At 47.5% G+C, this 16,138-nt stretch overlaps 1 protein-coding gene across 1 annotated transcript in view; it reads left to right on the forward strand.

Moving 5' to 3' along the window:
• Positions 1-1,773: 1,773 nt before the first annotated feature.
• The window catches only part of LOC144172688 (cytochrome P450 4C1-like), a 296,669-nt gene continuing 282,304 nt past the window's right edge, over positions 1,774-16,138 (forward strand). Inside the window, exon 1 of the mRNA XM_077701321.1 lies at positions 1,774-2,020. Within this exon, the coding sequence (XP_077557447.1) occupies positions 1,774-2,020 (247 nt within the window). The remainder of the gene's footprint in view (positions 2,021-16,138) is intronic.

Raw genomic sequence — 16,138 nt, forward strand, 5'->3', positions numbered from 1 at the left:
TCTATACAGAATAATAACATATACTGCAGAAGAGAACTCAAAATTGTCTCTGGAATACTTAGTATATACATTAAACACGGCTGAGAAAATTCACACTGAGGCACAAAATGCGAAAGACCAGGGGGGAAAAATAGGTCGATTTGACCCTAGCTCAAACTGGCACTCGTGTAAGTATCTTCGAACTCACTGTATGGGCAATTGGCTCTCGTTGAACATCATGGACCTCCACTCGACCACACCTCACCCTGAGCCTCCCTTCAAACTCGATCTCACCTAAACATCATGTTCTTTCCCAGCCGTCTTCTTGGTTAAAAGGCTATGCACGTGAACGCACAACTTAAACAAGCATTAAATTTTATCATTTAACAGCTAGGAGCTATTAAGTAAGCTATTAAATGTGTATAGTACTGGATAATTTGAAGCGACAGTTCTTCGCTTCTTGCAAAACATTCTAGATGTTGGGCAGCCTAAATTAGGCAGTCAATTTTGCTAACGTGATACCGTAAGTGTTAGAAGGCGTAAAATTTACTATCCGCTTCTCGTTACACCGCTTTATTGGGAGCTCGGTACAGTTTGTTTCTTTGGTTACGGAATGAATGTAAAAATAATGGATGCGCCTCCACAGAGCCATCCTAATTTTTCACTTCTTCCAAACACTAGGCGCAACATTAATATCACTCAACCTAAAACGGATTGCCTGCGGTGGAGGTCAGAATTGGACCTGCACTCACTGAACCGGTTGCAGCCCATGTGTCTTCTCCTCATACTCAACTCATGCGGCGAAATTGAGGTCCATTTGAGGTTTAGGTCGGCATAATGAGCTTCCCCACTCTGGCGAAAACGCAATATTTGGGTCCCGAAAGTCCTGTGGGCTCTGTATCACCGAGACATCTTTAAGTTGGAGGCGGAGACTTCAATAAATAAACTTCCCAGGAAAAGCGCAGTCAGTGGGCGTGCAGCTTGCGTCTCTCTCCTGCTGAATATTTCCTCGCAAGCAAACAGTCCGCTCGACGACGGAGAGTTTGTTTTCTGGCCATGGTCAAAGTCGTTCCTTTCTTCCCGCTCACAGACAAACATCGGTGGCTCCGCGTGCGAGTGTTTGCACGTGAAAGGTTTGCCCGCTGCCTCAGCCGCAGGCCAAGCCGCTCACGTACGACGCGCGAGCCAACACAGATCTCTGCAGAACGTTTGTCAGCGACGACACAACTGTCGATTGCTTTTCTTTTTCCCTCTGCCCGTGTTTGACACTTCAGTCGCTGCCTAGCGTTTCGCCAGCGTGGCGCGTACGTTGGGGCGCAACGAGTTCTAGGCTGCGGAAACAAACGAGGCTAATTTACTCACGTACGTCCGCCGTTTTTTATGCGACGTGCCCTTCTCCCTTTTGACTTGCCGTGAAGCGCGTCATGGCCGTTGGCCACCAATCACTTTCACAACGTCTTTGGATATTATTCAGCCCCAAAAGAGTTAATGCAATGAAAGGTGGGGAGGAAACCAAACCAAGCAAGCAAGCCAGGAGAACAGTTCTTTCAAGAATTTTCCCAATGTCGTCGTCTGCTTTTAACCCTTCCGAGGAAAAGTGAGAGCGGTTGAAATTTATGGTAGATACGCAAGTCTGGTTGTGCCGGTGCTTACAACCATTGGGTGCTTCTTTCCGGGTCGCGCCTGCTGGGACCGTAATTCCCACCATAAAGACGGCTGGTTCTTTTGTGTCTCTTTTGTTTCGGACTATTTATGAGCGAGCTGGAGAGAGAGAGCTTCAGCTGTCAGTCGGTCATGTTGAGCTTCGCATCGTCGGCCCAGGGCTTCTCGCTCTGGCTATGGCCCTTGTGCAGGGTCCTGGCCGTTTTTTGCGTTGTGTTCGCCATAGGAAAATTTCTACTGTGGGTCTGGTATCAGTGGCGCCTGTTAAAGGCAATTGAAGACATTCCCGGCCCGGGAGGGCGCTGGCCTGAACTGTTCGCGATAAGATTTTTCTTACATTGTTCGTCCACTAACCCACGGAGAAGCGGCAGCTCAGTGGGTGAGTACGTGTTAAGAAGTGAGCTTTCGTTGCGTTACTGGTGTCACCCACGTACTTTTGCAACTTTTACAGCTTTTGCTACATAGTACACACACGCTTGTCGGCTGTGGCGCTTTTAGACTGAAAATGATTGAGCGTGCCACTCCGCATGTAGCAATGTTCTTTCGAAGAAGCTTAAATCGGAATTTTTACCTTTTATAACTTAGAACGGCAGGGACAGTTCTTATTATAGTCAACTTTCTGCAAGTTTTTTTCCTCCACCTACTTTTTTGTATGCGACAATATCGTCCACCTGATGTTACAGGTCGCAGTCAGTAACTTCACCTCTTCGGTTTGCGCTTCAGGAAAAGGAGGGCGACACTACGAAAACTAACTTTAAAATTCTCTTTTGGTGCCAAAGTTTTGTTTGTAATGCTGAGCCCCAGGACACAGGGTCAATGCCGGCCACGGCGGCCGTTTTTCTGGAGGAGGCAAAAAGCGAAAACGTGTCGAAATTTTCGCGCATGTTAATGATCCCCATGTGGTCTACGTTCATTTGGAGCGATCCACTACGACGCGCCTATTAGTCCATTGCAAGTGCATATTCGGCGCTTAAAACCCCTAGATTTTTTTCTTAATTTTTTGCGTCTTTAAAGCTCTTACATAAAAGAACTTAGCAAATAGACTCTAGTTTCACCACCGATTAAGGATTCCTTGAAGAAGCCTCAATGGGTGGCCGTCACCTATTTTATCTCTGGATAATATTGCCGCGAACCATGCCTTCTGTTTTGTTTACTTCTGTGTTTTGTTGCGAGCGTCTGACCGCACATGGCTGTCTTATTTAACTAAGCGCCTGTTTTTTTTTTCCATTTCTCCTGTATTCCGCACAGGCTATGGGATTTGATAGGGAGAGTTATTTTTTGATAAGAATAATTTCGTCACTAGACTGGAATGTTCGGCTATGATCGCCAGTGTTGCAGATGTAGTTCGATGGCTCCAGAAAGATTAACGCGGAGAGATCAATCCTGGCAGGGCATACGCAGCGGCATTCGTTTTCGTCGACGCTCTCTGCGCACGTCACTTTGGTGACTGCTTTGACACTTGTGTTTTATTTTTAAGTTCTTTGCGGAGCACAAGGTCGCTCCAATAAACCTTGTTTACTGGAAGAACCCTGCATCGGTCTTGGCTTCGTGGCAATATGGTTGCCGGATTTCCTTTATCAAGTCGTCCAGAAGCTAGTCGCCACACGAATTCGCTTCGCGGCAACGCGTTAAAATATCCGATCACAACACACTGCAAACATCAATGCAGGCGCGCTTTGTTACAGTGCACCTGTACGACCGATCGCGGCGTCCAAGGAGTAGGGCTGACGAGTTGATGTGTTTGCGTTTATTTCAAGACCTCAGAGCTCAGTAAATCTGCTCAGAGTCGTGGCATCGCTCTGCTGGAGTCGTGGCATCGGAGCATGCAAGGCATTTTCCAGGTCCGCGGTAGTCCTCTTCCCATCCGTGCCTGCGGGCCGGTATAAGAGCCGCCCCACTAGTATTCTCCGCAGGATAATGTGATGCCAGACATAGGAACTCCCTCGAAGATGTGATCTGTGCTGGGATGCCATGCAATGCAAGACGTAATCGCTTCTTCATTGCGTAATGCGGCAGCACAGATCACCTTTTTCAAGTGAAATTGTAGGTTCATCCTCGTCATTTGCCTGCAACGTGGCTTTGACCGCATTGATTAGTTATTCAAATTCCTTGTGGAGAACAGAACATTTAGTGGACGCTAAAGGAGGAATAATTTTAGCGGAAGACTATACTAGATTGGCCACTTGCCAAGACGCGTCCTTTGTGCGAATTCAACCTGATCCAGCAAGAGCAAATCCGCGTTGCTAGGCGACAGTACGCGAAAGAATACCACGCCGTAAAACTACCTATTAAAATCTATCACCGGTGATCTGGGATTTATATTGCCTACTTCGACATGTTGTAGTCGTTTCTCGTACACCTAATGCGGCCAGTGGTTATTCTAGGCACTGCACTCACAGAATCAGTTTAAATATTCCCGCTCCGGCGATGTTGAGATTTTTGACAGCGTTTTTTGCGAGCTGAGGTGCGTGCGTTTTTTAAGAAGGGGGCAGGGCTGCTGCACTTGACAAAAAAGGATGCAGATTGTGGTTAGGTTGCATTACCATAATATTTTTTGTCAAAAGGCTCCTTGCAAGTCAAGCACCAAATAATGTTGTGAGCTTTGTAATCCGATAGCTTTGAGATGTGATGATTACTTGAAAATGACACCAGATATTCACTCCTAATCTTTGGTTCAGAGAAAGGGCAGCTTTATTCTGCCAAAGCTTATTTCTGATGTTTCCCCGCATATCTAGAAAGAGTGCCTAGCATTTTCAGCGAGTTTCCAGCAGTTTTAGTTCCGTTTTTACGCTGCAAAATTCATATTTGGCGCTACTGCGCAGTTACCCAACTACAAGCTCATTTGCCATGTTATGATCAGGCAGTTTGTTTTGATGTATGATCATTAAGAAGTATGATCAGGCAGTTTGTTTTGGTGAACGCGCCTCCAATATGCACGAGGACCTGAACAAAATTTTGAAATGAGGTCTCCCTACCTGCATAGTGGCGATGGTGCAACTTTCACGCCGACGACTAAGGCTTTAGTAATCAGGTACGTTTGTACTCCGGGCGCAACGGCCCCATGTACAGAAACAGAGCAACCAAACCATGAACCAGTTTGGAACATCTGGAGGGGAAGGCCACCCTTTCGGATTGAAGCAAAGCACGGTGTCACACTGCAGGGAGCTGTCAAAGCTCTCACAAACAAGGGCGCTGCTGGAGCCAGAACTGTTAGAAACAAACGCCTTTTGGCAGCTAAGCCTTCTGCATTGTCGTATTTAATAATAATAATAATAATAATAATAATAATAATAATAATAATAATAATAATAATAATAATAATAATAATAATAATAATAATAATAATAATAATAATAAGAAGAAGAAGAAGAAGAAGAAGAAGAAGAATGTTTATTTCCGCCTTGTAGATACAGACAGGGGGAACTGCAGAAAAAAGCTTTCTAAAGCAGCTTGACGAAGCCGCAGCTCCCTTAATTAGCAGCAGTTGGGCAGCGCAACAAAAGAAACACAGTTGCATCAGGATACATTTGTAAAAGGGGCCCAAATTGCCTCATTGAAAAAAGATACAAAGATACAAAAGATACAAAAAAGATACAAAGAACTTTTACATAGTTACATCTGGAGTATAATTACGTCACGTGTACTTACCTAATCTAAAAACGTTTGTCGTAGCGACTGCGCTGTGCTGCAAGCGTGGCGAGGCAGCTACAGTCAAAGCGCCGTAAAAAAAAATGTCCGTGGCATTTGGCCAAATTTAGCCGCCGCAGCCGTAAAAAACTAGGCAACGCTGACTGTGGGCTCAAAAAAAAAAAATGGCGTCACTTCCTCCACACTTTTTGCAATGCATTGGGATGCTAGGGGCCTCTTCTGAGTATTCTTTCCTCCATGCCTATTTCGCAGCAAAAGCAGCCGCCATTTTAAGGCTGTTACTTAACATTACGTCACTTTTACACAGGCTGAAGTTGCCAGTGCGTGACGTGATCGTTCCCGCCAACTGCTTAAATTACGTCACGCCTTTTCAGCCAATCACAGAGAGGGCGTGTATTACAAGAAGTATTGTTGTTGAATAGCAAAGACAGGCCTGCGTTGTCATGTCTGGCGAATAGAGTCTAGTTTTTTATTGCCGGCCAAGAATTACGCGCTTTCAGTAAAAAGAAATAAGTTAAACTTTAGAACTGGTACTCGTAAACGTCATAATACGTCAAAATGACGAAGGCACACACAACCGCTTTGTCAACCGGAAGCACGTGACCAAAACTTAAAGCAATCAGAAAAGACTTCCGGCAAATTTTTAGATTTCCGGGAATTTGTGCAGTCGAGAATAGGTCCCCAAGTCGTCGGGTGTCAGTTCAGACGAGGAGAACGCTTCCAGTTGGCCTTGAACACCGACAGGTGTTCACCGGCCAGCTTCGATTTCATACGAGGGGTATTTCCAGAGGTCCAGTGTCGCTGCTTTGTAAAACTGTATATTCTGACGAAGTCTCCAACAGCCTTGTATTTGTTTCTTTTCGAGATTGCTAGGTGGCGCTGAAACGTAGTAGACTCATAGTGCAGAACTTGCTTCATAGCATGACGGCGGCTTGGTGATAGCTTCCTGGGCACAATTCTAGCGCATCGTACCTTATTACTGCAAGCAGGGCTATAATAGTGAGTCAGAACATGTTCATAAACCGCAAATGAAAGTGCTCACTGATAAGCGATCATCATAACGTCAACAAGCATCCATCAAAGAGTTTGGTTTTCAACTCCAAGCGAATTTTTTCGCATCACTTGCTTGCCTTCAATATTGTGCTGGTCATAATCATTGACAAGGTGTTTCTACATCACGTGGAGGCTAATTGGGGCCTTTAATAATGTCAACCCACCAGGTTTTTTCTAGAGAACCACCCTAAAGAGCAAAATTTGAAATAGTGGTTGGGCTTCCCCACAAGGCACGGACACCACGCCGGCTAGCATTTTCTTTTATAACTGACAAATTGTACCGCGCAACTCAATTTTTTTTCCCTAGGACGGATTTTTGAAATGTTTACCGACAAAATGTACATTTTAAATTTTTTCTACTATTGGTGATTTATTATACACAACTTACTTTTTTCATTTTCTTCGATGCCTGGACAAAAATTGCGAATTTGATAATTTTTTTCGCAATCATTATTTACGAAAACATTATTAAAACTGGTGTCGTTGGAAAGCGCGTGGAATCATCTGCATTTTATGTCACTGCAATGTGTGCCTAACCAATATGTATAGCACAGAAAAAATGTTTTGTTAGACCCCTCAAAATTGGTCAATTTGCCGCGGTAACGAAAGGAAGGACAGTGCGGCGTCTCTGTTGCTAGGCGCTTTCGGCTACCTCCGCTCCCTTCCGTGGGACGTGTGCGAAAAGTGTGATATCCCCGTATGTCTGCTGCTTGTCCGCTCTGCAAGGTGACTAGTCACGCCGACGCCGGCACACCAAGGCTTGCCGCGCATAAAAGCTTTGGGCAGAGCGCTATAACTTCGGTTACAACGACAGACAGACTCGGTCCGTTGGCAGTTCATCCCGCTGCAGAACGCTGTGCTCAAAGAGCGGAGATGCAGCGGAAACGGCGCCAGAAGCACCTTGAAGGTAACAATCCAGCCGCAGTAGAAAAGCGGGGATAGGAGAAGTGTGCCGACGCCTTGCTTAGCCATGGCAAACCTGTCCACCGTGCGCAGCTTGCTTAAACCTTGTCACAACCATGCTCAATCATGCCAACCTGATAGGATGGTGGTGGTGATTGTTGCGTTGGATCAGGTGGTGTTAGCCTGGCTAGAGATGCCGGCAATAGCTCTGCCCGAGAGCCACCAGAATAGTCAATATTAGGGACACTTCACCACGAGTCTGTCAGTTCAGCCTCCTGAAGAAAGCTAAGACGCAACACGTCTCCAGTCCCCCCGAAAAGATGATGTGGTCCAGAATGGTGTGTCGGGTTGCCAACTTTCGAATCCCTGAGAACATTGCCGTCCACTCGACATCATGCTCTGGGCAACACATTACATAGTGGTGTACATCCCTTATCACTGCACATGACGAACACAGAGGCAATCGCACGAGGCCCACTTTAAAAAGTCATGCTGTGGTCTTCGCTAAGCTCGTTCGGATGTGGTACAGCAAAGTTGCCTCCGCTCTCGTAAGGCCCTTTGTGACGCAAGGTTGATAGGGATCTCCCAAGGACTTGAAATTGTCCACTACTTCTCTCCTGAAGTCGTTCCGGTGATCGGCGGAAACTTTAACAGTCGGTGGAAACGACCGCGCCGTGCCATCTGATCAGAGGCCTCACTGCCCTTGACGCCAACATGGGATGGAATCCATTAAAACCCCACATGGAAACCCTTGCTGCTGAGGTCTCGAGCAAGTCGTAAGGAACGCTGACAGTGCCTTTTCGTGGGGATCCCACGCTGCAAAAGTTGTAAAGCTGCTTTCAAATCAGTCAGAATTACAATTTCTTGCGGCTTGTATGACTTAAGTTTCCTCAAAGCAGCCGCGATGGCAATGCACTCGGTTTCGGTGGATGACACTACATGATCCCGTCATGCAGTCCAGGAAAGCTGCGCATCAGGAATGACATACGCCGCTGCACTAACCCCTCTGTGCTGATTGACTGAGCCATCCGTAAAAATTTGAAGGTGGTTCGGGTAAGAGTTCTCCAGTTGTTCAAGCCAAGCACCAAATATCTGGCTGCTTCCACTGGTGTGTTCTTGACTCTAATGTGAGGAACATGTAGCTGACACTGGAGGCTCTCAGATCATCATGGCGGCATTTAGGTTTGATTTTTCTCCGGCCACTGATGGCACAATATTCTCAGAGTGTTAAGAGCAGTGTGAGCATGACAGGCCATCCTCGTACGAAGCCGCGTTATTATTGCCCTTACAGCACTGGTTTCCCTAGAACCACGATCTGCTAGAGTAACCTCTGCGACGTCATCAAGGGGAGTGTAGCAGACTGGCTCCCCCGGTTGGCCGTCTCGTTTGCCGCTCCCTGGGGAACTTCAATTGCTGTCCTCAGCCATCTCCTGTGCAACGTTTTGAGGCGCTCATACTGGGATTATGAAAGGGAGGTCAGAGACAGCTGGTAAAGAATACGACTCAAAATCAGTGCTGAGTGCTGAGGTAATCGCCGGGTGATTACCCCACCTAGCTCCAGAAATCCTCGTCAAAATGTTCACACAAGGAATCAGAGCCGAAACACTCGTATTCACTGCCCGTCGCCAACACAGTCTGCTGTCCAGGGTGACCCCAAAGAATCGCACGTGAGTGACCTGACGGATAAACAGGCTTCCCAAGACTATAAATTAAGACGGGCGTACCGTAGCCAATTCCCAGAGAAAATAACGAAATAGGACTTCCCGGTTGAGAGCGTCAGTCCAACATGAGGACAGACATTCCTTCATGGTGTGCACACTCCGTTGAGCCATCACTGCCAGTCGCTTATGTTGTTATCCGGACAACCGGATGCAAACACCGTCAGCGTACCACGACCTCATCTACAGCGCTTGCACTACCGCAACATTTACCTGGGTAGTGGCTCTCAAATTATGTGCTGCACGAGTGACTGCATTTCCCAATTCGTATATGCGTAACCATGCTTACCAACACATAGCCTTCCTAAACTAAGAATAACCAAGAATAGGCTAGGGGTCGCACTCCCCTCTCGCGCTATTCTGGAATTCATCAGGAGAAACGACGCTAACTTTTAAAGCAAAGCTTTCTAGCTCTACCTACCAACGGTTCTTGCGTGGCGTGCGAAACAAGAAACTCCGAATACGGCTGGGTATGGGGAGGGCGTTTTTCACTCACGGAGCACAGTGTAGATGGCGCGGTCATAGGGCGCTATTACCCAGAGTTCCCCGCACGCAGGTGACTTCTCGCACCGGCGAGCACGTCGGCGGGACGGCTTTGTCGTCTGCTTTAGCGACAGTTGTTTTGGCGCTGCTTCGCGTCCATTGCGCACTTTCTTCGCACGGCTTGATTAAATTTTTAGACTGCACCTGCTGGGTAACCCGGACCCGACGGAATTAAGTGAGCGTACGACAAAGATACGTTAAGAATTGGTTTGCAGGGCAGGAAAACAAAAAAGTAGAGACCACATACAGACATATGGCCGCTAGAGAAACGGTACCTTTTGCGCACTGCTTGACACGAATGGAACTCCGTTTTCTAAATTGGTGAATACCAACTCGGTTGTGTTTTAAGAGGTATTACAAAATGCGAAAGGAGCAACTGGATCTGATAAATAGCAATTATAAAAGTTCCCTCAGCTTTCTGGCAATTCTCCAGCATACTAAACTAACTAGTTTAAATCGGTAAAAATGGGAATCACTAAGCTCACATGCCCAATTGTTTCGGTGTCTGCGCTTGTGTTGCGCGGTGGTGTAGCCCCAAGCTAGCACATCAGGATGGCTAGGTTCCGCTGTCTCACCTTTCGAAAGACGCTGCTCTCCGTTTTTTTTTTTTCCGCTGACGCACGGCTGGTCTACAGCGGCGGCATCCGCCACTCTAGCCGGGCCGTTACCGACGCTGCTGCGTTCAGGACGCCGCCCCCGTGAATTCCAGTAACGGCTGGAAAAATCTCTGGTTTCACTCTTTGTAGAGCCATGTGTGTGAATTCAAGTGACGTCGCATGGGAAATTGTTGTGGGTGTCGTTTAAAGTTTTGCTTTCGAACCACCTTTACAGCGTGGATTGCAGCCAAGTTTTTTTTGTTTTTGTTTTAAAGGAGAGTAATAGCTTTGTTAGTTCTGTGCGACAAGAGAGAACAAAGAGACGAGACGAAACACGTATGATCGCTACCGAGCCATCCTTCCAAACTGGGGTCCCTGTTTATTGCCCCACTCGCCACTGGCAGTGCGTGGCCAGCCGTTTAAATCCTGTGAAAGTCCCCTGCTCTCCTCTCACCTCACAGAAAAATAATCTGATAAACAATACCCCCTTTAGCAAAGCTATGGCATGTTTAAAACTAATATAAAAAACGGGACTACGAGCAAAAATATTCATTGGAAGAAAAGCCAATTTGCTGGATGAAAAACGTTGTACTTTCCAAATCTTCGGGCAGCAGGCACGTTCGGCAGGGCCGGAGAACCCGATATCCAGTATACAAATCAATGTAATTAAACGGAAAACGAAATGCCCGAATTGCGGAGCGCAGTAGACAAGAGTGAAGTCAAAGAGCACGGAAAAAAACAGGGCTCGGGAAAAGAACGACGCAGAATACAAAATGCGCTTAAAAGATCGAAGTTCGCTGCAGTCGTTCACCCCAAAACAGAAATTTCAGCCTGCAAGAAAAAAAAAAAATCAAAGCTACTTCGCCAGACTACTAATAAGACACGTTACTGAAGGAACACCACCTACATTATATTCATTATGACACAACAGAAACAGAAGCACCATTGAAGCTTTCCAAAGTTTAGAAATAAAGAGAAAGTATTGGTCACAGGATCTGACGCAAAATTTCAACCCCCACTGCAACACAAGGTCGCATTCTTCGCACACACACAAAAAAAAACATGGACAGAAAGTGCTTGAGAAGTGCACGAATTTGTACGAACAACGGGACTCTGCAGAGAACACGAGTATCGTGTCAGGCGCACACAGGAGAAGCTATCCAGATGGCCTTGAAGTCCGTCGGAGTTCGAGGCCGAATGTATGTATGTCTCTGCAATTATCCATCCGGCAGGTCAGTACATGCCCACTAAGGATGGTGACACTGTACTTCACTCTGTGTGTCGAGGTGTCCCCCAGGAAGGAATTTTAAGCCCGACGTTATTTACCATTTGCCTAATTTGAACCGAGCAGTGCTTGCCGCAATCCATTCAAATTTCCCTTTATGCTAACGACATGTGCATTTGGTGCTCAGGAAGCAGCCGGCGGATTTTGCGCGCAAGGCTTTAAAGAGTCATTAACTCAATAGCAACCTTTCTGGCAGCACGTGGCCTCGAAATATCGGCGGAGAAGTCTGCTGCGATAGCCTTCACCAGGCGTGATCTCTCAGAGACGTTCCTATACCTTACGTTGACAGCCACAAATTTCTAGGAGTGACTTTTGACAAGAACATTACGTGGTCCCCACATATACGGCTACTGAGGCACAAGCTTGAGGCGTACGCATCGATCTTCCGCATGGTCTCCAGCAGCGCGGGAGGTTGCTCGGTGGCGTCTCTCATCAGGCTTTACAATGCACTCTGCGAGGGATTGCTTCGCTACAGCTTGCCTGCCCTCGAGCTTCTCACAAAAACCAACTCACGGCTTCTAGAAGGCTTACAAGCCAAAGTGCTTCATGCGTGCCTTGGGGTGCCTAAAAATACTTCAACCCTTGGGACTCTCAGGGAGAGTAGGCGCCTCTCTCCAACGGTTCTCTGCCAGCAAGAATTCTTTCGTGCACGCTTGCGGTTTGTGACGAGGACTGTCGACCATCCGCTGGCTTGTTACTCGGAAGCCGAAGTATGTGCCTTCTTACCACCAGTGTATCAGAACCCACCAGAGTATACCAAGCCGCCATAGATATTTGCATCCTGGAAAATAACACTAACCGTTCCCGGAATCCATAGCAAAGCCAAGTTGCCTCTGACTTCTCTGAAATTCTTTTCATTGGAGCACATTGCTACTACCTACCAAAATTACACTCACATTTTCAAGGATGGATCGGTGATGGATACATCATCTGTCATCGGAATATGGATCCCATCAACCCGCACAAAAGTTACCGCAAAACTAGGTCACAAAAATTCGTCGATGGTTACTGAACTTACGGCCCGGCGTGCTGCATTCCAACACATTTTAACTGCTTCAGTTCAGGCATGGGCAATCTTCACCGACTCTCGAGCAGCCCTTCAGCACCTCATGGTGCTGCCACAAGAACAGCTTGTGAAAGAAATTAATGACCTGCACACGCAGACAATAAACAACCACCACGTCGTTGTTCTGCAGATGGCTTCCATCTCACTGCTGTGTGGCTGGTAACGACGAACCTGACAGAGCTGCTGCATCTGCGCATTGCAGCGCAATTATTACTCCAGTGCCTTTCACAAGGCGAGACGGAGCGACTCTGGTGTCATCGCTTGCCAGGAGTTCTCAGCGATTGCTGTGGACGGACCCAAATAAGACCTACGTTCCGTTGCACACAATACACCCAGAGTACCTATTTCGGATACCAAGCGGTCTGTGCAAGCGAGATGAAGCTGCCCCGCATCGCATCCGAGTCAATGTGGCTTATAATAAGCATTTCCTTTTTAAACTTCGTCAAGCTTCCTCCCCTCTGTGCCCTACGTGTACATTTCGCGAGGACCTGAAACACGTTCTCGGCGCTCGCTACGAACTTGAGCGCACCACGGCAAAGCTTTTTCTGGGCCTGCCCGCGTCCGCCCAGATATCTTAGAGGCACCTCCTTGGGCCCTGGCTTACAACCGGCATATCAAGTCGCGCAACAAAAGTGTTGTTAATGTTCCTCCGAAGCACTGGACTTGTGAGTGAGCTATGAACTCTCAGGCAAATGACTATTGGCCCCGAGGACATACCGTGGCGGCACCTACGAATGACGTCACTTGTTGGACGCCGGGTCGGGTTGTCGTCTGCTACAATCCATTTCCTGTGCGTATGCGGCCGCGTGTTTTTGTGTGTGTGTGTGTCTGTGACCACCGCACCCCCCCCCCCCCCACCCGCTCCCTGTGGATTTGATGCAAATTACCCAAAAAAGTTGCCTGCAACCCGAATAATCCGGGCGAGCAATCAGCGACTCGCTTTTTCCCGGCGACACCGCCGCGCCCTATAGCTCGTACGTAGCCAGCTAACGCCAAGGACGATGCAACTGATGCCGATAAAAGTACACTGCAAGTTCATTATGAAATACTTGCGACGTGACATGTACGAGACTGTGTGTGCAAGGAAACACCTTGTAACAGCGACGGAAGCGCGTCGCTCACTTGTGATCTAACCGCGCCTACTGCTTGCCTTGCCTGGTAAATGAATGACTACGTGAGAACGGTGATCGGATTGCTTCGCCGCGCATGCTTAAAAGTACTGCTATGATGCGCAGTTTGGCTTAAGCAGTGCCTATTACCCCTACAATGTTTTTCATAGTTATTCCCGGATTTGATTAACGATCACTGCCGTAGCCTGTAGTCTGCACGGCTGATATGTTTACTTTTCGCGACAACTTGTCCGCAATGTATAAATGGTATACGAACGCGAGTTTTGAACGCCTGCGAGCGGGTTTGGACATGGCTATATTTAGTTTTCATTAGGGCTTCGGCGTGGGAGTGTATAATTGTAACGTGGGCTCTTTTATGTTTACAGTGAGCCTGCCTTCCTCTAGCATCAATGACACTAACGATTGCTCACAGAAGGCGAGGCTGTGTACGAGGCGAAACACGTCGTTAATGAATTCTGGTAATTGGGAGTTTTAAAATAGGAGAACCGAGCGTTGGGGGCCCCCAAAAGTGATGGGGGAACCTAAACGCAACATGCGCGCGCGCGCGCGACGAAAGGGTCTTCTCGCACCGCTCGCCACCGGCATCGGATGCACGTAATCGAATGTTGGGAACTTTAGGCTTAATGTCGCGGCAGATATTTCTTCGCCGCTATCATTAGAGTTGCGAATATGAATCCCTAATACAATTTACTTTACTGTCACCCTCTTTCTTGTATGTGTAACTTTGTATCCGCGTCTGTTTAAGCGATCGATGATCAAGAACCTGCCACGGCCTCGGCCGATGCTTGCGCGCAGGCACATAACCTTCGGCCGCTCGCCGCACCGCGTGTGAACGGACCGGCGGTGCCGGGACCGACCTTCGGAGACGGTCGGCGTCGGCAGATATTTGAGCATCGCTTTGAAAACCACAGCTGATGACACTACCTAGCACAATTTTTCACCTATCTAACATCCACATTTACCGCTGTCGAATTACTTTTCCACAACTAGCGTGATTTTAAAAAGCGGCGACAAGTTGATGCTGCCACGACCTGCGTCGGCTCGAGCTGCTCCGTCGGCCGTGCGGGCAGGCACGGCGGTGTGTGCGCGGAGCGTTTCTGCGAGCAGTATGTACACGCTTCATGATTTCTTGCTTTACACATTTGTTGCAAACAAGGGAAATCTAGAAACTTAGCTTGGCAATCATCGTAGTCTACATTGTTGATCGGGGAAACGAGCCGAAGCTTACACTTCGGTCACACACGTACGCCACCACGCTCAAGTTGTTTGCGGAGAATGTACCACAGTTGATACGGTTATAAAATCCCCATGACGTCAACCTGCGCTTGACGCACTGAGAATTAACTTCAAACGACGGAAATTAACACGAAAATACTTTTAGAACGCGCGTCCTAAGCTAAGTGTCACGCGCTGCAAATCAACTGTGCAGCAAGGTAGGAACGGTGATCCTACAAGTGACGTCAAAACGATCGCAGCGCCAGCCTCTCTAGTGGTGGGCCTCGCGGCCAATATCGCCTGATTGTGTGTGTGCTTTTCGTGTGCGTCTGTGTGAGTATTCGGGTGTAAGTGAAAGTTCTTTTCATATATTTTCATCACACCTTCACACCCATTTGGTGTAGCAAGTCGGGCGCCCAGCCTGGCTGACCTCACTTGCCCATTAAAGATGTTTCTCTCTCTCACACAGGAGAAGGCTTGAGAAGGAGGAGGAATAAACTTTTATTTTGCATACCAGGATGTGTTCAGCATCCTAAGTCTTGAGGCAAAAAAGCGACAAAAACACTTGTTCTGCAGAACCGCAGATATCACTAGCGACTTGACGAAGTGCAAGGATGCACGGATGAAAGCCCACTTGAATCTTACCGGCATCACGCCAAAGCATGGAACGTGATATGAAGCCGACAAGCTCGATTAAGACCTTGACGGCTTGTAAATCATCCAGGTTTGGCGGTTGAATTAAGCGGTGGACACAGAGGCGATTCAGTCGCTGGATGTAAGAGGACGTTTCTTTCTTTACTTTTTTTTTTTGAGGGGAGCGTCGCACCGCAATAGTCCGCGCGTCCTTGCTTTCGCCTATCACTGCACGCATTAGTTTGTGGCCGTCTCCATCCAAATCTGTAGGTACTGACATGCTTCCATGACTCCCAAAGCAAGGAAAGCATGTATTTTTCATGCCAACACCACGTCATCTCAGAATGGCCGTCATTCTAGAGGATCCACCCCTGGTTCATCTTAAATGCGTAAAACCCAAAAATTTGAAGCGTGATATTCGTATTAAAGGAGCCATGAAGACAAAATACAAGTTGGGTTTATTAGAAAGAATTAGTCCCGATAACAATTATACCAATATCATCGCAATCTTCGAACAAATAACGGAGATATTAAAGAAAACGTGTGAAGCAGTCGCGACCTCCTAGCCGATTTTCCGCAACTTTTCTATGACGTCACAGAACCTTGTTTGTGCGATTGGCGGCCGCCTAACTGACCTGTCGCGAGGACACATGACTGGACGTCTGTAATGGGGCCTGTAGTCCCATTTGACCGCATCACTTGAATGC

The sequence above is a fragment of the Haemaphysalis longicornis genome, unplaced genomic scaffold, assembly GCF_048455015.1.
Source record: "Haemaphysalis longicornis isolate Haplotype H1 unplaced genomic scaffold, Haemaphysalis longicornis Haplotype H1 scaffold_25, whole genome shotgun sequence".
Classification (NCBI taxonomy): domain Eukaryota; kingdom Metazoa; phylum Arthropoda; class Arachnida; order Ixodida; family Ixodidae; genus Haemaphysalis; species Haemaphysalis longicornis.